Source organism: Corythoichthys intestinalis, chromosome 11, assembly GCF_030265065.1.
Source record: "Corythoichthys intestinalis isolate RoL2023-P3 chromosome 11, ASM3026506v1, whole genome shotgun sequence".
NCBI classification, from domain to species: Eukaryota; Metazoa; Chordata; class Actinopteri; order Syngnathiformes; family Syngnathidae; genus Corythoichthys; species Corythoichthys intestinalis.
Genome location: NC_080405.1, coordinates 18,648,385 through 18,672,193, shown reverse-complemented (window position 1 = coordinate 18,672,193; position 23,809 = coordinate 18,648,385). Strand labels below are relative to the sequence as shown.

Here is a 23,809-nt window from a genome sequence, read left to right as displayed (position 1 = left end):
TCCGACGGCACCTACGGATCAAGGCGAGAGCCGAGGGAACTGGAGAGTTGTTATCAAGAGCAGGAAAGAGCGAGGGCTGAAAGCCATGTACAACATGGAAGGGTGAGAAGCCAGTTGCTGAAGATGGAAGAGTGTTATGTGCCACCTCCAGCCACATCAGCTTCTCGCTCCACGTGGAGGGGTCCTGGGACGCCAGGCAGCGAAGACCAGTCTCCAGGATTTGGTTCAGCCTTTCCGCTTGACCGTTGGACTGGGGGTGGAACCCAGATGAAAGACTAACCGTAGCCCCTATCATCTTGCAGAAGGCTTTCCAGAAAGATGAAACAAACTGTGGTCCCCTATCAGAAACCACATCAGTAGGGAAGCCATGCACGCGAAATATATTGAACATGAGTACTTGTGCCAATGCTTTGGCAGAAGGCAACTTTGGTAAAGGGATGAAGTGTGCCATCTTGGAAAATCTGTCTACAACTGTGAGAACAACAGTGTTGCCAGAGGAGGGGGGTAAACCAGTTACAAAGTCCATACATATATGTGACCATGGTTTGGATGGAATAGGCAAGGGATGGAGCCCACCAGCTGGTCTGCGCGAAGATGGCTTGCAAGAGGCACATACTGAACAAGCGTTGACGTATTCGGTCACATCATTGCGCATGGCTTTCCACCAGAACCTCTGAGATATGACAAAAACGGTTTTGGTGATACCCGGATGACAAGAGGTCTTGAGAGTGTGGGCCCAGTGGATAACCTGACCTCGAAGATCAGGCACCACGTATAGCTTGTCTTTGGGGCACTCTGATGGGATATCTGCGGACTCGAGAGCCGATTTTACTTTGGCTTCGATATCACATGACAGCACAGATAAGAAACAGGTTTCAGGTACAATTGGCTTCGGTTCAGAGGGGGTTTTCCCTGAATCGAATATCCTAGACAAAGCGTCAGGTTTGGTGTTCTTTGACCCAGGTCGAAATGAGATGTGAAACTGGAACCGGTTAAAGAACAGAGACCAACGGGCCTGGCGTGAATTCAAACGTTTGGCTGTTTTGAGATATGACAGGTTCTTATGGTCGGTCCAAATCAAAAAGGGTTGGGAAGCGCCTTCAAGCCAGTGCCGCCATTCTTCTATGGCTAGCTTGATTGCTAAGAGTTCTCTGTCCCCAACATCATAATTCTTCTCTGTCTCTGACAGTTTCTTGGACATGAAATAGCAGGGGTGAATTTTACCATCTTTGGGATTTCTTTGGGAGAGCACCGCTCCGACTCCAACATCTGAGGCATCGACTTCCAGAATGAATTGGTGAGCAGGGTCTGGCAAGGAGAGAATGGGGGCTGAGGTGAAGCAGTTCTTCAGCAGATCAAATGCCCTCTGGCATGGCTCTGTCCACAGGAAGCGTCTGTGGGTTGAAGTGAGAGAATGCAGGGGTGAGGCAATAGTGCTATAATTCTTTATGAACTTTCTATAGAAATTTGCAAAACCCAGGAATCGTTGTAGCTCTTTCAGGTTTTTTGGTATGGGCCAATTTAGGACGGCTGATATCTTGTCAGGATCCATTTTGACCTTACCCTCTGCGAGAATGTATCCAAGAAATGGGACTGAGGTTTTATGGAAATCACATTTTTCGGCTTTGACATACAACTGGTTCTGTAGCAGTCTCTGAAGCACTGCCCGTACATGCTGCTGGTGAGATTCCTGGTTGTGGGAGAAGATCAAGATATCATCAAGATACACAAATACGTTTTTATTCAAAAGGTCCGCAAGAACATCATTTACGAGGTTCTGGAAAATGGCAGGTGCGTTGGTGAGTCCAAATGGCATGACAAGATATTCATAATGTCCGGAAGGCGTGTTAAAGGCTGTCTTCCACTCATCTCCTTGCCGAATTCGCACCAAATGGTACGCATTACGCAGGTCTAGTTTCGTAAAGATCTTAGCCCCTTCGAGTAACTCAAAGGCAGTAGATATTAGTGGAAGAGGATAACGGTTCTTGACAGTTATTTGATTTAATCCCCTATAGTCAATGCATGGCCTTAATGTTTTGTCTTTCTTCTCTACGAAAAAGAAACCGGCCCCGGCCGGGGATGAGGAAGGACGGATCAGACCGGCGGCCAGGGATTCCTGAATGTACGAGTCCATGGCCTGACGTTCAGGTGTCGACAAGGAATATATCTTGCCTCGTGGAGGGGTGGTACCAGGCAAGAGTTCAATAGCACAATTAATGTCTCTGAATGGGGGGAGTGAGGTAGCTTTGCTTTTGCTGAAGACTTCAGAGAGGTCATGATAACAACCTGGAACATTGGCAAGATCAGAAGGAGGGACAAGGGTCTGAGGAAGCCGAGGAAAACACAATTCAGTGCAATTTTTTCCCCATTTTATTATCTTGCCAGTGTTCCAATCTAATTGTGGATTATGTTGCTTTAACCACGGCAGGCCCAGGATTAGGTCATGGGGCATTTGATCAAAGACATGAAGGCAGAGATGTTCTGAATGGGTGTCCGTAAACGTCACACAAACCGGTTGAGTTCGGTGAGTGACTGATCCAAGGGGAGTGCCGTCAACAGCCTTGACCGCCAGGGGATTTTTCAGCCGGATCAGGCAGGGTGACAGATGCCTAGCGAGACTAAAGTTAATCATGTTAGCTTCTGAACCAGAGTCAATAAAAGCAGAAACCGTGATATGACTATGGGGTGAGGACAAGGTAACTGAAGGAGTGACGTTTCCTGAATTATTAATAATAGTCTGGCTCACCTGGACAGAGGTGTTAGCTGGGTACGAAGCGGCCTTGACTTGACATTTGTTGACTACATGACCATGTTGTCCACAGTAAAAACACAGTCCACCTATTGCTCTGCGGTGACGTTCCTCTGGAGTCAGACGGGTACGGCCAAGCTGCATCGGCTCCTCAGGTGTTTGTTCTCGCGGTGGAAGGGAGTGAGGCGAGAGCTGTTGAGGTGACGGCAGGAAAGAGTGGGCATTTCGTTGATCGTGATGATAATGATAATGTTGGCGCGGCACGCGTCTTCCTTGCTTTTCTTGCTCGGCAAGGCGTCGGTCGATTTGCATGGCCAGTGCAATCAGGGAGTCCAAGTCGCCCGGGATGTCGACGGCTACCATGGCAAGCTTGATGGGGTCAGACAGGGCTTGAAAAAATGCGTCAGTCAGTGCAGATGGGTTCCAATCACTGTCGGCTGCTAGCGTTCGGAAATCAATGGCGAAGTCAGCCACCCGGCGTTTCCCCTGTCGCAAGTTCATTAGGGCTAACGACGCCTCTCTCCCCGGTGGGTTACTTTGAAAAACTTGTTTCAAGGAGGTGGTGAAAGTCTGATATGATGAACAGACAGGCGAGTTGCGGCTCCATTCAGCAGTGGCCCAGGCTGCGGCTTTTCCAGAGAGGTGAGAAATGGCATACGCCACCTTGGAGCGCTCAGACACAAAAGCAGAGGCTTGCAACTCAAAGTGGAGCTCACATTGCGTTAGGAAAGTGCGAACGTCTCCCGTGTCACCCGAAAAGCGTTCTGGGCGGGACAGTTGTAAGTTCACCTGTGTGACAGGAGCCCCCGCTGGACCCTCGGAGAGAGAATTGGGTTGAAGTTGAAGAGTGATGTTTGCGAGCTGAGAGTTCAAGTTCTGGATCATTGACGCTTGTCGATCGGTGGTCTTTTTCAGGAATTCATGGAGGGAGGAAATCTGTTCCTCCTGCTGCAGGATTCGCTGTCCCTGGACTCTGAGTGCCACGTGAAGCGGATTGGAATCTGCAGGTTCCATGTTTTGGTCTGATCGTTCTGTCAGGATTAGTCACGTGAGGGTTGGAACCAGAATGCAGATTCAGCAACAGGCTTGACAGTTTGGCCAGGAGGCCGTTTATTGCAATCAGAGGCAGAATGTAGGAACAGCAGCAAGAGGCAGACCAGATTACTTGAAAGCAGGCTTGGTTGGAAGTCCGTCAAGAAGAGCAGGCAGGATATCACACGAAGCAGGTCTCAGGACGTGAAGCTGTGTGCTTGAACGATCAGACAGTGAAGTGAAGTGAGTCTGCCACTTAAATACTCTCCAAACGATTATTGGTAGCAGCTGTGCCCAGCTGAGAGGCGGGAAAGGTAAATGAGTGGGCCAGAGAGGCAGGGAACATGACAATTTGACTAGATTTAAGAAGAATGATCTGATTAAGACGTCATAAATTTAAAGCGTACTGAATGCATTACTGATTGGATGACTTCTTTGTGTCGTTTGGTGCATGTTACAATTATCAACTAACCACTGTGCCGTCATGATAAACATGGTTTGTTGACATCACCTGTGTAAATGTCCGTGGTAAAACTGATGTGATCGGCATGTCTTTCACGAAGAATCATGGTCGTATAAACTGCATTATTTTTTCATCCAGGGATTTGGCTATCGGGTCATTTCGGGAATTTCTTCCCGCCTGTGCCCTTCAGTCCGCCCGGCTGCCAAATTAGCACCCGCGCCAGGCCTCTGTCTTGAATCAGAGTGGCGGCGGCAGCTAAGTTCGTACCGGATATCCGCCCGCGCCGGCCGGCTCGCTGCGGCGCATTCGGTGCATGGCTCTGCTCTCATCCTCTACCCGCCTAGGGCGAGGCGGCGGCGGCGGAAGACAGCTACTTGTCAACTATCGATCTCGTGAGGTGTTTAGCCATAGATGGGAGTTTACCACTCGCTTTGGGCTGCATTCCCAAACCCCCCGACTCCGGGAGGACCGCAGCGTCTCTGTATCGTCACAAGCCCCGTAGCTTCCTTTATAGTTTATTTGTTAACAATAGCTTTAGCATTCATGCTAGCAGCAGCCTCATATTCGTTCCAAAAATAATTGTGATGCAGTTTTAAATGGCTGCTGGGTTAGTGCTAGTGGTGTTCAATGAGGACGCTTTCTTTAGTTTAGGCCTTGAGGAACTGTTTTGTAGATGGCGAGAGCATCGTTTATTTCATTTCACACACGGGAAAAGCAACGCACGCTAGTGAGAGCGCCTCAACAGTGTCAACACTGATGTGTAACACCGCCTCCTCTATTACGCCGTACTCCTAAACCCCTCCTCCCACAGGGGCTTCAGAGAGGGGAGGGGTTGAGCAGGCGGCAGTGAAGAAGTGGAGAAAACTGCTTGGTTGCGCACATTTGGAGGCTAAATCAAGTATATAATTATCGGATTGCATTATCGGTTGATTTTTTTATTATCTGTATTATCTGTGTGACGTCATAATTGCCATTATCGGCCGATAATTATCGGTAGCCGATATTATCGTGTATCTTTAAAACAAATTAATAATCTTCATCTCATCAGACCATAGGACATGGTTTCCAGTAATCCATGTGCTTTGTTGACATGTCTTCAGCAAACTGTTTGCGGGCTTTCTAGTGTACCGTCTTCAGAAGAGGCTTCCTCCTGGGGGGACAGCCATGCAGACGAATTTGATGTAGAGTGCGGTGTATGGTCTAAGCACTAACAGACTGCCCCCCCCACCTCTTCAATCTCTGCAGCAATGCTGACAGCACTCCTGTAACGAGTCACATGTCATTTTGGAGGGAAAATGACAAGCAGTACTCAATTTGGTCATTTAGGGATGTACGTAGTTCCCATGCGGTGTACTCACTTTTGTTGCCAGAGGTTTAGATATCAATGGCTATATTTTGAGTAATTTTGAAGGGAAAATAAATGAACTCTATTATACAGTATAAACTGCACGCAGACTACTTTTCATTTTGTCAAAGTGTCATTTTGTCAGTGTTGTCCCATGAAAAGATATACTTAGATATCTGCAGAAATGCGAGGGGAGTACTCACTTTTGTGATACACTGTACTTCACTAATTTCCCGCCACATTTATGCATTTGTACATACAGTGGTACCTCTAAATACGAACTTAATTTGTTCCAGGACCTAGTTTGTAAGTCGAAATGGTCGTATGTCGAGCAGAATTTTCTCATAAGAATATATTATAATTCGATTAATTCCTTCCATTACACATAGCAAAACAAATAAATTATAAATATAAATCAGAATAATTATAATAATAACAATAATCAATCAGTAATTTTAAAAAGCATTTTTATTGTCACCTTAGAGTGGCGAACGGAGGCGGAGGAGACAGGGGGTGTATAGCTGCAGGGGGGAGGATAAGGCGAGCCATGTTCTAATTTAACAAATGCGATAGCTGGGACGGGCTCCAGGACCTCCGTGACCCTCGTGAGGATAAGTGGCATGGAAAATCAATGAATGAATTAAATTAGATGCATGTTCAACAAAAGTTAGTAAAAAATAAAAATAATAATAATTACAAAAAAAATAAATAAATGCGTTTTAATTGTCACCTTAATATATGGAGTGGCGAACGGAGGCGGAGACAGCAGGTGTGAAAGTGCAGGACGGAGGAGCAGGCTTTCCGACATTATTGCTTCAGTGACTGAATCACCAGCGATCTCTTTAATCTTAATTTAAATTAGTAAAAAGCGTTCCATCTCCTCCAAAATAAAGCTGTGAAGCTCCAACAGGATAGTAGTCCCCTTGGATGCTATAACCACAGTATAGACCCTACCCACCGACGTCATAAAACCACGTGCTCGCTGTATGGTTCCGCCCACTTGTCCGTCATTTTGTCTCTGTATTACCATTGGTTTCAATTGATCGAGGAATTTAAAATGCATTTCATGGAAGACCCGGAGCTTTCTGATGCCGTAAACTCACTGGATGTGTTGCATAAAAGGCGTTATGTGGAAAAGCTTCGTTCTATACAGTCGCCAGATCCATATTTGATGCCCAAATCAATGTTTTTCGACCCACTGTCTTCGCCCTGTCTGCCTGACATCTGCTACGCTGATATTTACAATTATCTTGTCCACACAAAATCAGCCTATTCTCACGAAAATTTGAAAAACACTTTAAGAGCTTGGAGGCTTATAAATACTTCGTTGCTGGTTGGGTGAAACATGTCCTCGTCCACGAAAATTCGGCAGGATTCTATCTTGTGCTTGGAAAGGTGAGTTACGAAATTTTCAATTCAAAATCTTTTGTTATTGCTAACATCCACTGTCAAGTCTAATGTATTTCATGTCGTTTGTCAATGGAGTTAAGGCTTTTAATGTTTATATGGTTTAGCGATAGCACTCTCACTACATACATACGTGTATGTTGTCGGCGATTAGCCTAGCAATGATCTTAATTGTGGTTATTTGTCAGCCCCGTAGACGAGGCCAGTTTCTTTCACTTGGTACCAGCTAAATATTATTCAAAAAATAACGATGGTGGAAGAAAGGGAAGTCACAAACATCTTGAATTTGAAACTATGTCGTACTACGTCGTATGTTGTCGGCGATTAGCCTCGCAATGATCTTAATTGTGGTTATTTGTCAGCCCAAAACCCTCTAAGTATATCTTAAATGCATCTTACCGGATATAAAATGACTACTACATAGTCTGTGGTGATTTTTTGGTGCCCAGTTTTCACGTCGAATTGCAGCTGTCTATTTTGCTCTCCTCTTTGGATCCCTCGGAATACGGTAAAACTTCAAGTCTCTCCTTCCATCTTCTCTGTTAGTGCAACCAACAGCCACACACGCCTTCACCATTTTGATTATTAATGTTAAGGAGCAGAAAAACACGCCGTAAATAGGAGAAATATACGTAGCCGTAACAGGTTAACACTATGTTTTGACGGACAAGTGGGCGGTACCATTCAGGAGAGTGGAGTAGTGACGTCACGTGGGTAGGGTCTATAGCTTCCGTCTGCTTGATGACTGTCGAGGTTGTTGACTTATTCCGCCCGTATTGTCAAGCCAACTCACTAATGCGTACACCCCGCTTATATTTTTCAATGATCTCATTCTTAATTTCAATTGTAAGCACCCCTCCCCCCCACCCCAATTGTATCAACCATCTTGGGACCCATGTTGATTTTTTTCAAAAGAAAATCCGGCGTGTTGCCGTCTTGCCGGAAAACAATGAAACTGCGACACTGCCTTAAATCGTCATTGTTATGTCCTCTGGTCTTATGTTGACTACTTTTTGGGTTTAATTTCTTTCTAAGATTGTACATTGTTCATCCGTCCACAGGATGTCGCTATTCTAACTCAGAATCTTAAGTTTTTCTTTGGTATTGCTGTTTGCGCTCGGCTTCCCCTAGTGGCGACTTGCTGTAAGCAGCAGGCAGAAAGAACTTTTTATTTCAGTTGGAAAAGAGGCCTTGAGGTGTTAAGACGTTACACACCTCCTCTGCACCATACATCGTTGGGAACCCTTGACAAAACAAAATCTGTAAGTTTGTACGTTTTAACAGTGGGTTAGATGTAATTTTGGTGTGTCTATTCTGTTATTTTGTTGTTATTTATGTGGCGCGAACCCACACGTTTTTGTGCTAAGCTAAAGTAGCCACTTCATTTCATTTGCTCATAATGGAGCCAGTTTTTCTGTTATTTACATAAACATGTTATTGTATAGAACCTTTTATTTTGTGTATAACATTTGTGTTTTATGTATGTTTCAGTTTTACCACACACACGCACACACGTTGACACAAAGAAATAAATGAGAGGAAGGAGTTCGGGCCTCCAAGTTTCTTTGTCGGTTTAGCTCGCTGCCAAAGTCGAGTAGCCATACGCTCGGCTGAGGGCAGAAGAGTAAAAAGATTTTCAACACATCAAGCACCCAAGATGTCTCAGCAAGAAGTTTCACCACCTATCAGCCAAGTGGTCACCAGGTCGGAGGCCAGTCATTCTCATTCTTCACGCCGGTCCAGAACGAGTCAAGCTGCTGCACAAGCACGAGCAGACGCCGAAGCTGCCTACGCCAGAGCACGGTACGCCAAACGCCAAATCGACATGGAGGTCGAGAAGGCACGCATCGAGGCAACACTACACGCTCTGAAGACGGAAGGTGAAGCAGAAGCAGCGCTCGCCGCAGCTAAAGTTTGGGAGGCGACTTTCGAAGAAGAGGAGCGCGCCAAAGTCGACCTCAGCGAGCAAGGGGTATTTTCCAAGACACCCCCCTCCATCAGGCGTGCACAAGAGTATGTGCATGCTCACTTTGACGACCAGCGTGTGCAAGCAGATGGCACACAAACGCCAAACACTGAGCACCTGGTTAGGCACAATGACTCTCAACAACCAGAAAATAGCCCAAAATCAGCTGGTGCTTTTCCACATGTGCGTCACATCGACATCGCTGACGAAGAGCATCTCCAATCTCATCGTGCGAGAACGGACATCTCACACCAGCCTACACCTTCAGCAACCCCACAAAGTGAACTGTCCAATTTAGCAGCCTATCTAGCACGGCGTGATCTGCTGACATCGGGGTTCAAGGTTTTCGACAACCGGCCAGAGTCCTACCTGTCCTGGAAGTCCATGTTCTGCAACGCGACGGAAGGCCTCAATCTCAAGCCCAGCGAAGAGCTCGACCTTCTCACCAAGTGGCTCGGCGGGGAGTCTCTTCAACACGCTCAGAGGATCAGGGCGGTCCACGTGAGTAATCCACAGGCAGGTCTCCAACGTCTGTGGCAGCGGCTAGACAAGACTTATGGCTCTCCAGAGGTAATTGAATCCTCACTCTTCCAACGGTTGCAGACTTTTCCAAGAATCTCCAACAAAGACACTCACTTACTGCAGGAGCTTGCTGATCTTCTGTTAGAGCTATCGTATGCCAAAAGTGAAAGTTATTTGCCGGGTCTTAGCTTTCTCGACACACCAAGGGGCATAAACCCGATAGTTGAAAAACTCCCATATGGACTCCAGGAGTCATGGGTTACACAAGGTACCAAATACAAAAGGGAAAACGGTGCAGTCTATCCACCTTTTTCGTATTTTGTGCGGTTCGTAAATGACTACGCTGAAATGAGAACAGACCCTAGCTTTATGTTACAGTGTTCAAACGTAATAAATCCAAGGGTTGATAAGACATCAGTAAGACGAGACAAATACAGAGTTCCATTGGCGGTGAATAAAATAGAGATCAGTCCGGCTAAATTGACAGCACCCGATCCAGACAAACAATGTCCTATCCACCAAAAACCACATTCACTCGTCAAATGCAGGGGGTTTAGAATGAAAACACTAGACGAAAGAAAGAACATTCTCAAAGAGCACGCCATTTGTTTTAAATGTTGTGCGTCCACAAATCACAGGGCTCGAGACTGTAAAGCTATTATCCAATGCTCAGAATGTGATAGCGATGCTCATGTGTCTGCCATGCATGTCGGTCCACCTCCATGGACACCTCAAGACTTTAATCCCCCAACCCAGAGTCACGGCGGGGAGTCTGAGGGCCCAAATCCTGTGAATACAGCCAGTTGCACAGAAGTATGTGGGCAAGGCGTAAAAGGAAAATCATGCTCAAAGATCTGTTTAGTTAATGTATATCGCCGAACTTCTCCAGAAAAGAAAAAGAGGGTATATGCCATGTTGGATGATCAGAGCAATTCATCCTTAGCCAGATCTGCGTTTTTTGACATGTTTAATGTGCAAGGTACCATATTCCCATACACCATGAGAACATGTGCAGGTTTATCAGAGACACAAGGTCGTAAAGCTGATGGCTTTGTTGTAGAAGATGTAGATGGTAAGGTCTCCATGATGCTGCCTACAATAACAGAATGTGATCAGATTCCAGATAATAGAGACGAAATTCCCAGCCCTGAGGTAGCAGCAGCTCACCCTCATTTGCGATCAATCGCTTCACAGATTCCTCCTCTCGACCCATCGGCAGACATTCTTCTGCTCCTGGGAAGGGACATCATTCAGGCTCATAAAGTTCGTGGTCAGGTAAATGGGCCAAACAATGCACCTCATGCCCAGCGTCTCGATTTAGGATGGGTTGTCATAGGTGATGTCTGTCTCTCTGGAGCTCATAAACCCACATTGAACTCATTTAAGACGAACGTTCTAAACAGTGGACGTCCCACGTTCCTCAGTCCTTGCGAAAACACAATCGTTATCAAAGAGAAATACACCAAAAACGATCCACTAAACACACAAGCGGAACTAGGACAACATATTTTCCAACAAACAACAAATGACGACAAAGTTGCACTTTCGGCAGAAGATGCGTTGTTCCTAGACATTATGCACAACAACTTTGCTAAAGATGAGGCGAATAACTGGGTAGCTCCACTTCCATTCCGCTCACCTAGGCGGCGCCTACCTGACAATCGGGAGCAGGCCTACAATCGTTTAATGTCGCTCCGCAAAACGCTGAGAAGAAAACCTGAAATGAGAGCGCATTACGCTGAGTTTATGGAGAAAATATTCAGCAAGGGCCATGCCGAACCAGCGCCCGCACTGGCGCCAGATCAAGAGTGCTGGTATCTCCCTAGTTTTGGCGTTTACCACCCGCAAAAGCCAGAAAAAATTAGGGTAGTCTTTGATTCGAGTGCTCAACTTGACAATGTTTCTCTCAATGACGTGCTCCTCAAGGGACCAGATCTTAACAACACTCTCGTAGGAGTTCTGATGCGGTTTAGGTCCGACCCATACGCCGTTATGGCAGATGTGGAGCATATGTTTCACAACTTTATAGTACGAGAAGACCACCGTAACTACCTTCGTTTCTTGTGGTTCCAAAATCATGACCTTGATGGAAAAGTGCAAGAATTTAGGATGACTGTCCATGTGTTTGGTAATTGTCCTTCCCCATCAGTCGCCATCTTTGGACTGAAAAGAACAGCCATAGAAGGAGAAATGGAATTTGGCAGTGACGCAAAAGAATTCATTGAACGGCACTTCTATGTAGATGATGGGCTAAAGTCATTCTCTTCCATAGAGCAGGCCATTGATGTTCTTAGTAGGGCACAGAAGATGCTGGCTCAGTGTAACATACGCCTGCACAAAATCTCATCCAATTGTCCTCTCATAACAGGAGCCTTTCCAACCGAAGATCGTGCTGTAGGCATGCAAGGTCTTGACATTGGGCAGACTACCCCACCAATGCAGCGCAGTTTGGGCTTAGGATGGGAGCTGTTGACTGACCAATTCAAGTTCCAAGTAAGAGTAAATGAAAGGCCGTTCACAAAAAGGGGAGTTCTGTCAGTTATCAACAGTGTGTTCGACCCACTTGGTTTTGCTATTCCAGTAATCGTAGGGGGTAGAACCATACTCAGAGACATTTCCACAAATGTTTCAGAGTGGGACACTGAACTGCCAAAAGACAAATTAGAACAGTGGCAAAAGTGGAAAAGTTCCCTCGAACACCTACAACATCTTGAAATTCCCAGAATGTACACTTCAATACCGCTGTCTGCAGCCCAAAGAATAGAGATTGACGTTTTTTGTGATGCTTCCACAAAAGGCGTAGGTGCTGTAGCATACCTCAAACTCACAAATGAGGACGGACACAGCGAAGTGGGATTCCTCCTCGGCAAAGCACGTTTAGCTCCTAAACCAGACATCACCATACCCCGACTTGAACTCTGTGCAGCAGTCCTGGCCGTGGAAGTAGCAGAGTTGGTTCTAGAGGAGCTGGATGTCACAGTCGATCAGGTGAATCTTTACACAGACTCAAAGGTAGTGCTTGGGTACATCTCAAACATGAAGAGACGCTTTCACGTTTATGTGCACAACAGAGTCGAACGCATCAGGCGCTTTGCACAAACTCACCAGTGGCATTACGTGCCCACACACTTAAATCCGGCAGACCATGCCACACGAACGTTGCCCGCTGAGCAGCTCTCCAGCTCCACCTGGCTCAGAGGCCCAGCTTTCCTCTCCAGGTTGGACCAAAGTCAAGTTCGAAGTCAAACCTTCGATCTCATAGACCCAGAGACTGACTGTGAGTTGCGTCCTGAGGTAACAACTTGCACTACCACCCTATCAAAAGCCCAGTTTAATAGTGCCAGATTTGAAAGGTTTTCAAGTTGGAAGGTGCTGCAAAAGGCTATTGCAAAACTCCAACATATAGCTCAATCATTCAAGAACAACTCTGAGGTTTCCTGTCGTGGCTGGCACAACTGCAACAAACATTTAACTGAAAAGTCACTGCAACTAGCCAAGACCACGATCATTCGCACCGTTCAAAGAGAGGTCTTCGCAGAAGATATTGGATGCATTGAAAAAGGCACAGCTCTAAAAAACTCAAGTCCACTCAGCAAACTGAATCCATTTGTTGACACGCAAGGGCTCCTTAAAGTTGGAGGCCGACTAAAGAAAGCACAGTTGTCTGCAGAAGAAACCAATCCCATACTCGTCCCTGGAAAGCATCATCTTGCTCAGCTCATAATAAGACACTTTCACGAAAAATTATGTCACCAGGGAAGGCATTTCACGGAGGGAGCAGTCAGAGCAGGGGGCTTTTGGATTGTGGGAGGAAAAAGAGCAGTAAGAAGTGTGATTTTCAAGTGCATCACATGCCGCAAATTAAGGGGCAGGCAACCTGAACAGATAATGGCTGAACTTCCTGAGGACAGGCTGTCCACGGACCCTCCTTTCACAAATGTAGGCCTTGATGTGTTCGGTCCCTGGTCCGTTACAGTGAGAAAAACGCGTGGTGCTAATGCAGATGCTAAAAGATGGGCAGTCATATTCACCTGCATGAGTACACGTGCAATTCATATTGAAGTGATTGAGTCAATGGACACATCGTCATTCATTAATGCACTGCGTCGTTTCTTTGCCATCCGAGGTGGTGCCAAACTCTTGAGATCTGATTGTGGGACAAATTTTGTGAGTGCCTGCAAAGAGCTCCAAATAGACAAACTAGGCTGTCACAATGACAAAATAGGCACATTCTTGAAAGACAGTGCGTGCAAATGGCAGTTTAATCCTCCACATGCATCCCATATGGCTGGTTCCTGGGAACGCATGATCGGCGTCACCCGAAAAATCCTCAATGCAATGCTCCTTGAACATCCATATGGGAAGCTCACACATGAAGTACTCGTGACATTGTTAGCTGAAGTCACCGCAATTGTAAATGCACGCCCGCTAACGGCTGTTTCTACAGATCCCGAAAACCCAGTCATTCTTACTCCTGCGATGCTACTCACGCAAAAGGTTGGCACACCACCGATTCCACCAGGGCAGTTTCAGACCAGTGACCTATTCAAAGCCCAATGGAAGCGCGTGCAGTACTTAGCTAATGTTTTCTGGAGTCGTTGGCAGAAAGAATACATCGCAGGCTTGCAGGTTCGTCGCAAGTGGAAAATAAAAAAGCCGAACCTTCAAATGGGCGACGTTGTTTTAATGAGGGAGTCTCTGGAACATAGGAATAATTGGCCACTCGGACTGATCACAAAATCTTTCCCAAGTGAGGACGGTAATGTCAGAAAAGTTGAGGTTAAGATTTGCCGAAACGGCGAGAATAGGTTTTACATTCGCCCAATTCGTGAAGTTGTGCTTTTGCTGTCTAAGGGTAGCATGTAAAACGAGTTGTTGTTGTGTATCGTTCATTAGTTAAGAGCTGACATCTTGCAGATGTCAGGCGGGGAGTGTTATGTCCTCTGGTCTTATGTTGACTACTTTTTGGGTTTAATTTCTTTCTAAGATTGTACATTGTTCATCCGTCCACAGGATGTCGCTATTCTAACTCAGAATCTTAAGTTTTTCTTTGGTATTGCTGTTTGCGCTCGGCTTCCCCTAGTGGCGACTTGCTGTAAGCAGCAGGCAGAAAGAACTTTTTATTTCAGTTGGAAAAGAGGCCTTGAGGTGTTAAGACGTTACACACCTCCTCTGCACCATACATCGTTGGGAACCCTTGACAAAACAAAATCTGTAAGTTTGTACGTTTTAACAGTGGGTTAGATGTAATTTTGGTGTGTCTATTCTGTTATTTTGTTGTTATTTATGTGGCGCGAACCCACACGTTTTTGTGCTAAGCTAAAGTAGCCACTTCATTTCATTTGCTCATAATGGAGCCAGTTTTCTGTTATTTACATAAACATGTTATTGTATAGAACCTTTTATTTTGTGTATAACATTTGTGTTTTATGTATGTTTCAGTTTTACCACACACACGCACACACGTTGACACAAAGAAATAAATGAGAGGAAGGAGTTCGGGCCTCCAAGTTTCTTTGTCGGTTTAGCTCGCTGCCAAAGTCGAGTAGCCATACGCTCGGCTGAGGGCAGAAGAGTCATATTTTGAGCATGTTGTCGGATGTAGGAACAAATGGAAAGTCATTTTTATGTTGGATGTTGAAAATGTTGAAGCGTATGTCGAAGCGATCGTACAGTGGGGAGAACAAGTATTTGATACACTGCCGATTTTGCTGGTTTTCCCACTCGCAAGCCATGTAGAGGTCTGTAATTTGTATCATAAGTTCTCTTCAACTGTGAGGGACGGAATCTAATACAAAAATCCAGAAAATCACATTGTATAATTTTTAAATAATAAATTTGTATTTAACTGCATGAAATAAGTATTTGATACATTACCAACTAGTAAATATTTCGGCTCTTAGTTCTTTTTTAAGAACCCCTCCTGTTCTCCACTCTTTACCGGAAGTAACTGCACCTGTTTGAACTTGTTACCTGTATAAAAGACACGTGTTCCTTTGCTCAAACAAACAAACTCCAACCTCTCCACAATGGCCAAGACCAAAGAGCTGAGTAAGGACATCAGGGATAAAATAATAGACCTGCACAAGGCTGGGATGGGCTATAGGAAAATAAGCAAGCAGCTTGGTGAGAAGGTAACAACTGTTGGAGCGATTATTAGAAAATGGAAGAAGTTCAAGTTGACAGTCAATCTGCCTCGTCCTGGGGCTCCATGCAAGATCTCACCTCGTGGGGCATCACTGATCATGAGGAAGGTGAGGGATCAGCCCAGAACTACACGGCAGGACCTGGTCAATGAACTGAAGAGAGATGGTACCAGAGTCTCGAAGAAAACCATCGGAAAAACATTACGCCGTCATGGATTGAAATCCTACAGCACACGCAAGGTCCCGCTGCTAAAGCCAGTGCATGTCCAGACACGTCTGAAGTTTGCCACTGACCATCTGGATGATCCAGAGGAGCAATGGGACAAGGTCATGTGGTCGGATGAGACCAAAATTGAACTTTTTGGTCTAAACTCGGCTCGTCGTGTTTGTAGGGAAAAGAAGGATGAGTACAACCCCAAGAACACCATCCTAACCGTGAAACATGGAGGAGGAAAAATCATTTTTTGGGGCTGCTTCTCTGCCAAGGGTACAGGACGACTGCACTGTATTGAGGGGAGGATGGATGGGGCTATGTATCTTGGCTGACAACCACCCTTCTTCAGTGAGAGATCTGAAGATGGGTCGTGGCTGGGTCTTCCAGCATGACAACAACCCAAAGCACACAGCCAAGGCAACTAAAGAGTGGCTCCGTAAGAAGCATCTTAAGGCCCTGGAGTGGCCTAGCCAGTCACCAGATCTGAACCCGATAGAAAATCTATGGAGGGAGCTGAAAGTCCGTGTTGCCCGGCAGCAGCCGTGAAACCTGAAGGCTCTGGAGAAGATCTGCATGGAGGAGTGGGCCAAAATCCCTGCTGCAGTGTGTGCAAACCTTGTCAGGGACTACAGGAAACGTTTGGTATCTGTAATAGCAAACAAAGGTTTCTGTACCAAATATTAAGTTCGATTTTTGTGATGTATCAAATACTTATTTCATGCAATTAAATGCAAATTTATTATTTAAAAATCATACGTGATTTTCTGTTTTTTTTGTATTAGATTCCGCCCCTCACAGTTGAAGAGAACTTATGATACAAAATACAGACCTCTACATGCTTTGCAAGTGGAAAAACCAGCAAAATCAGCAGTGTATCAAATACTTGTTCTCCCCACTGTATGTAAAGGTACCACTGTATTTGCTTTTTTGTTCTCTTTGTTTTTCTGTCTACTGCCAGGTGGGCATTGCAAATAAGAACCACATATTAATGTGCTACCTAGTTTAATAAAGTTCAAATTTAAGATACTAAAGTACATAAAACTTGTCAGTAAATACATAAATATAAAAAATATATAAAAAAGATATTTTGGTTAATTGAATTTTCCCACTGAAGAAAAAGTCTCAGTGAATACAGGTGCTCACCGTAATTATTTTAGGCTCCTGATTACATCTCAAACAACTTCTACTCATTATAAGACATTCCTTAAACATTGGTAGCAAAAATGAAGCCAGCTTTCAACTTGCAAAACTATTAGAGTCAGATTGAGGTTATTTATCAGGCAGCAATGCGGTTTACAAAGATGTTATGGAGCGCAGCAAAAGCCAATTAAACGACGGCATCGCAGCATGAGTGGACCACACAGGCCCATAAAGATACTACAATGCCAGCGATTAAAAAAACAAAGTCTTTATTGCACTCGAAGTAGTCCATTAATACCCTAAGGAATAATGTGACGCTGAACGATTCTACAGAGGTGTGGACAGGAAATGGAACATCTTTTACGTAACGTGGTTGTAATTAAGGAAGCGTCTTGCTGAAAGACTGAAACTCTTAAAATAGGCAAGAACATCAAAACTGCACTTAAAGTGATCCTCTGATTTAAATACATGTAGGCTCTAATAAACCACAATTGTTCTCTTGTACTAAAATATGTTGTTAGAAACACATAAAATGTTAAATCAATGGCCAAATTTTTTAAAATATTTAGTCCATATTTTGACCGTTAGTTGGCGCCATGGTTTGCGGGCTCGCAGTGATGACGTAATTGGTATCTTTCCGAATGTGTTGCGTGTTCAACAATTGCTTATTGCTGCCTAAACTCGCGAAGTAAAATGCCACGATGTGCTGCTTTTGGATGCAATTTCCAGTCAAATGGAAACAAGGGGAGTGAAGTGAGTGGTCAACGTGGAATTATTATTTTTAGTGAATAAATGTGCATAAGTGGAAGCTTCTCCCCCTTTTTGGTCCCTGTATGCATGTATCCTACCCACCACGCGTTACAACTGGCGCCCGAACATTTTTCATGGATCCTCAGTCATGTAAGGGTCCCATCGCGTCTGCAATAATGGTTTTGGATCTGTCCATTTATTTTTATTCGTCGGTCCCACAGCGGCTTTTCGGATCAGTCTATTTTGTGGAACCGACGGCCTAATCGCGGCTGCGATATTGCCATGGGATCGGTCTAATTCCTGGATCTTCGAGTGAGTAAAAAATGCGGATTTGGATTAGTATTGCTATCTTTTTTGTTGACTATTCTTCGTGGGAATTTTCCCCAAATCATACTAAATAATTAAAGCACTATGGCACGCTACAGTGACGACTGCTGAGCTCCCGAGTGAAGAGTCGTCAAGGTGGAAATATTTTTTGTGAATAAATGTGCATAAGTGGAAGCTTCTCCCCTTTCTGGTACTTTTTTACACGTATCCTAGCTACCACGCGTTACAATGTACAAGACCTGGATTACACAAGGTGTGCTCTTTGGCCTGTACTGTATGTAAAGCACAGGACAGCTCTGGATGCTAACAATCTACATAATTATATTGGGAAAACATTTGAAAAGGCAATATGCTTACCTTGAATATCTGCTAATAAATCCGGAGTTCCCGAATCCCAACAGCATGCACTCTCGCTCCCAACCGGAGTTGCCAACAGGACTCTCTCCCATCACCAGTTTTGCCCAACTTTTGTCTTATCAAGTATTTGCTGCACGCATTTTTCCCTGAAACTTGTCTTGTGAACGACCGACAGTGCTGTCCTGCTCTTCACTTTTCAGATCTGGTTCAAATAGGAAAGGTAGAACTGACGACATGTTGGGAAAGCTAACGAGTGACAAGCTGGAATTTCGGCATTCGGGGCCAGTGAGGTCACGCACTGCGACGTAACAAGAATGGCGACCTATCACTGAAAAAAATTTTACAACCTTTATTAAAACAAAAACATTAAGAGGGGTTTTAATATCAAATTATTATAACTCATACTAATATTTATGTTTTAAGAATCACTTGTTTTAAAAATAGAGGATCCCTTTAAAAAAATACATAGATTTGTATTTAAATAATTATAGCCTTACTCTGTGAAGGACAGATATTTGCACGGTAAACATAATTTGTCCCACAATAGCACATTAACGCTGTTGCTATGCTAGCAATATTTCTGAAACGAGCATGGAAGGGTTTTCATTGTTTGATTTGAGGTATACAACTATGGGGTAGTAAATGTGGCTAATATAATGTACTCTAAGAAGATGTACAACAAGTACGTGTATGTAAATCATGTTTAGTAACATTCGATTGATAATCATGGAAATGAATGAATTATAATTTATACGCAGTGTGTCCTCCTGCTCCCGCAAAGAGGGGACCCAGTTTAATTGCAAGCACGTTGCATTAGCGGTAGCCGGGCGACGGCTTTGTCTCCTGCTTTCCCCGCTTAATGGCATGTGAAGGCAGCTCTTTCAATTCCCAGAGCCCACACTGAGCTCGGCATGGGGTTAAAAGATTTAGCGGACAAGGAAGTTTGTGAGATTTTGCCAGTGGCGTAACTTGCAACATTTACAACAAACTGACAGGAAGTACACTTGATGCAAGCTGCTACCTCTGGAAAGCTACTTCATTCATTGTATTGTTGTTTAGAAATGTCAGTTGTCTCATTACTTGAAAGACTAAACATGCTGACACCATCAGGCTATGTCGTCTGCCAACATCCATTTTCTATGCACCTATAGATCTACAGTGGGGCAAATAAGTATTTAGTCAACCACCAATTGTGCAAGTTCTCCTGCTTGAAAAGATTAGAGAGGCCTGTAATTGTCAACATGGGTAAACCTCAACCATGAGAGACAGAATGTGAAGAAAAAAAACTGAAAATCACATTGTTTGATATTTAAATAATTTATTTCCAAATTATAGTGGAAAATAAGTATTTGGTTACCTACAAACAAGCAAGATTTCTGGCTGTCAAAGAGGTCTAACCTCTTCTAACGAGGTCTAACAAGGCTCCACTCGTTACCTGTATTAATGGCACCTGTTTTAACTTATTGTCAGTATAAAAAACACCTGTCCACAAACTCAGTCAGTCACACTCCAAACTCCACTATGGCCAAGACCAAAGAGCTGTCGAAGGACACCAGAGACAAAATGGTAGACCTGCACCAGGCTGGGAAGACTGAATCTGCAATAGGTAAAATGCTTGGTGTAAAGAAATCAACTGTGGAGCAATTATTAAAAAATGGAAGACATACAAGACCACTGATAATCTCCCTCGATCTGGGGCTTCATGCAAGATCTCACCCCGTGGCGTCAAAATGATAACAAGAACGGTGAGCAAAAATCCCAGAACCACACGGGGGGACCTAGTGAATGACCTACAGAGAGCTGAGGCGACAGAAACAAAGGCTACTATCAGTAACACAATGTGCCGCCAGGGACACAAATCCTGCACTGCCAGATGTGTCCCTCTGCTGAGGAACGTACACATCCAGACCTGTCTGCGGTTCGCTAGAGAGCATTTGGATGATCCAGAAGAGGACAGGGAGAATGTGTTATGGTCAGATGAAACCAAAATAGAACTTTTTGGTAGAAACACAGGTTCTCATGTTTGGAGGAGAAATAATACTGAATTGCATCCGAAGAACACCATACCCACTGTGAATCATGGGGGTGGAAACATCATGCTTTGGGGCTGTTTTTCTGCAAAGGGACCAGGATGACTGATCTGTGTAAAAGACAGAATGAATGGGGCCATGTATCGAGAGATTTTAAGTGAAAATCTACTTCCATCAGCAAGGGCATTGAAGATGAGACGTGGCTGGGTCTTTCAGCATTACAATGATCCCAAACACACAGCCAGGGCAACAAAGGAGTGGCTTCGTAAGAAGCATTTCAAGGTCCTGGAGTGGTCCAGCCAGTCTCCAGATCTCAACCCCATAGAAAATCTGTGGAGGGAGTTGAAAGTCCGTGTTGCCTAATGACAGCCCCAAAACATACCTGCTCTAGAGGAGATCTGCATGGAGGAATGGGCCAAAATACCAGCAACAGTGTGTGAAAAGCTTGTGAAGAGTTACAGAAAACGTTTGGCCTCCGTTATTGCCAGCAAAGGGTGCATAACAAAGTAATGAGATGAACTTTTGGTATTTGACCAAATACTTATTTTCCACCATGATTTGCAAATGACTTCTTTAAAAATAAAACAATGTGATTTTCTGTTTTTTTTCCCCACATTCTGTCGCTCATGGTTGAGGTTTACCCGTGTTGACAATTACAGGCCTCTCTAATATTTTCAAGTGGGAGAACTTGCACAATTAGTTGTTGACTTCATCCTTATTTGCCCCACTGTATGCCCTATTCTCTTACAGCAGACGGTCACTTCTTCACACACAGTGCTTTGTTTTCATAGATGGCGTAGCTGCGCTTCTGCATAAAACATGGCGCATCTTGATTTTTTTGCAGGTGCAAGCCTCGCTGTGGAATTCCAAAGATCATACCTGCTGCGATCACTTGGTGTCAAGGAATTATATTGAAGTAAAGTGAGGATCTTAGCCACACTCATAGACATCAAGATACTTGACTGGTAAGCGTTGTCATTCTCTGCGCCCCACCTGACCGTAGGGGGCTGTGTGACTCAGCTTCATTTATTAGATATCGGTGGAAGAGAAACTCTCACACATGCTTTTGAGCCCAATGCTGGATTTACATTCAAAAAGTACTAAATCTGGACCGCATACTGTACTTACAAGAAGGATTGTCTCAGGAGTGATTTGTTTGAGGATTCAAAGTAATCATTATATTTTTCATACCATGCATCAGGGGTCCCCAAACTACGGCCCATGGGCCGGATACGGCCCCCCTCCACATTTGTTCCGGCCCCCTGAACATTTTTTTTTTTTTCAATAGTGTTATTTATTTCCTGGCTTTTTTTCTGTGAAGAACCCAGAGAGGGTTATTTGGTTATTATCTATTTAATTAAAAGTGTTTTTATTATTATAATATATATTCTATTCTATTCTATTCTATTCTATTCTATTACCGGATTGGCCCGAATATAGGACAGCCCTGATTATAAGATCACCCCCTCTTTTTCAAGACTCAAGTTTCAAAAAAGACTTTTTGAACACCAAATTAATTTCAGAAAATAATTACAGTACATCTGAAACAAATGATTATAACAATATATTTGAGAGAAAAAGCATGTAATTTTGCCTCATTCAAATCTTAATATCTGAACATTTAAATATGTAAACTAAAATGCAATCACATTCGTAAATGAATGGCTTCTGGTTTTTGTATGTAAATGTAAATAAACCAATCTATTGTGATAAAACAACAAAATTGCAATAACTGCATTAGCCATCAAAGTGAAGTCTAACTGTAACTGTAGTCTTGAAACAAATCTGAATAAGTAAAAACATTGCAATAAAATAATGCAAACTGGTTAAACTTGAGAGTACCTGAGATCTGTCATGACAGAACATCGCTTCAATGATATCTGCCGCCATCTAGCGTCGTGAATGGGTATAATTTCTAGACCGCGAATATAAGACGACCACCACTTTTTCAGTCTTATTTCAATGCAAAAAAACACTGTCTTATATTCGGGCCAATACAGTATATTATATTATATTATATTATATTATATTATATTATATTATATTATATTATATTATATTATATTATATTATATTATATTATATTATATTATATTATTATTATTTTTTAAATTTTATTTACTTTTGTTCCGTGAAGAATCCAGAAAAGGTTATTTGATTGTGGCTTTCTGAAAAACAATACATTTTTACATTTAGGCACTCCTGCAATCGTCTCACTTTTTCTGTTACAAACTGACACCGGCCCCTGATCAGAGAAGGGAAAAGTTATGTGGCCCTCACAGCAAAACGTTTGGGGACCCCTGCCATGCATGCATTTTGAAACATGAAAAAAAATCAATCGGAGAAATTAGCCGCTCCATACTTTGCAATATTTATGTAAAATAACTGCCAACTGCCCGGTTTTTGCTTTAAACCAAGAATTGAGACTGTTTTGCATCCATATCTATGAGGAATTCAGTTATTTAAGCATTTATTCACAAGGATTTTCAATGGAAAAAGCCATTGTGGCAGCCCCCTTATCATAACAAAGAGCTAACAGACTAGTATCATTCTTCGACATATTTACGTAAAGTAAATTCAAACTGCCCGTTTTTTTTAGCTTTTAACCAAGAATTGAGACTGTTTTTGTTAGGGCCTCTGCCCCTCCCTCCTGAGAGCTGGGCCACCTCCAGCAGGTACGCATGATTCATCTAATTCACAGGTCAGACGGGTGGAGCGGCCACCGGTGCAGGCGATCATCATCGGCCACCTTTGTAAGCCGGTGGACGCCTCACCTCGTCGCCGGATCAACTTGTCTGTTTCCAGCGTCAGTTGCTTCTCGTAATCATTTAAATACTTTTTTCTGTGCTTCTAGGCTCATGATTTTTGGCTCTCATCCCAGGACCTGTCTCTGCGCACCCCACATCGGAACCTCAAGCCTGATTTTCTTCCCGATCCTTGTCAGCACCCTGCCTGCCTATTTGCTCTTGGATCTGGCAACAAATAAAACATTTTTTGATCACAGTCACTCTGCCTTTGTCTGCTCTGGGATCCCTCCCGTCATGTAAACCTAACAGTTTTACGTCCATATCTATAAAGAATTCAGGGATTTAAACGTAAAAAGCTTTTTGTTGCGGACTTGTGGTAAGGCGGCGCCACAGTAAACTTAAAGACGAGCCTTCGACATATTTACGTTAACTAAATGCTACCTGCACGGTTTCTTTTGCTTGTAACCAAGAATCGAGACTGTTTTACGCCCATAACCAGTGCTTAATTTGTAAATCATAAGGTGCCGGAACACAAAGTACATATGACAGCGCAGTGATGACGAGACGGACACAGGTCCCGGAATATACGCAAAAATGGTGCTGAAACAACATGC

The 23,809-nt window shown here is 43.9% G+C and overlaps 2 protein-coding genes across 4 annotated transcripts; both read left to right on the top strand.

Moving 5' to 3' along the window:
• Window positions 1-7,980: 7,980 nt before the first annotated feature.
• Window positions 7,981-11,651, top strand: LOC130923721 (uncharacterized). Its single transcript, XM_057849648.1, has 3 exons — window positions 7,981-8,258; window positions 8,488-10,297; window positions 11,634-11,651. The coding sequence occupies exons 2-3, from the start codon at window positions 8,654-8,656 to the stop codon at window positions 11,649-11,651; spliced, it is 1,662 nt and encodes a 553-aa protein (XP_057705631.1). The 5' UTR covers window positions 7,981-8,258; window positions 8,488-8,653.
• Window positions 11,652-11,749: 98 nt separating this feature from the next.
• LOC130923888 (uncharacterized) lies at window positions 11,750-23,435 on the top strand. 3 transcript variants are annotated; one of them, XM_057850005.1, is made up of 4 exons: window positions 11,750-14,698; window positions 21,293-21,413; window positions 23,081-23,123; window positions 23,303-23,363. In XM_057850005.1, exon 1 carries the CDS (start codon window positions 11,792-11,794, stop codon window positions 14,348-14,350), a length of 2,559 nt encoding a protein of 852 aa, XP_057705988.1. In that variant the 5' UTR covers window positions 11,750-11,791; the 3' UTR covers window positions 14,351-14,698; window positions 21,293-21,413; window positions 23,081-23,123; window positions 23,303-23,363. The 3 variants fall into 3 exon arrangements, with proteins under 3 accessions (XP_057705988.1, XP_057705986.1, XP_057705987.1); XM_057850003.1 differs by lacking the exon at window positions 23,081-23,123 and having other exon boundaries at window positions 23,303-23,435; XM_057850004.1 differs by lacking the exons at window positions 21,293-21,413; window positions 23,081-23,123; window positions 23,303-23,363 and adding an exon at window positions 14,927-15,006.
• Window positions 23,436-23,809: the final 374 nt, after the last annotated feature.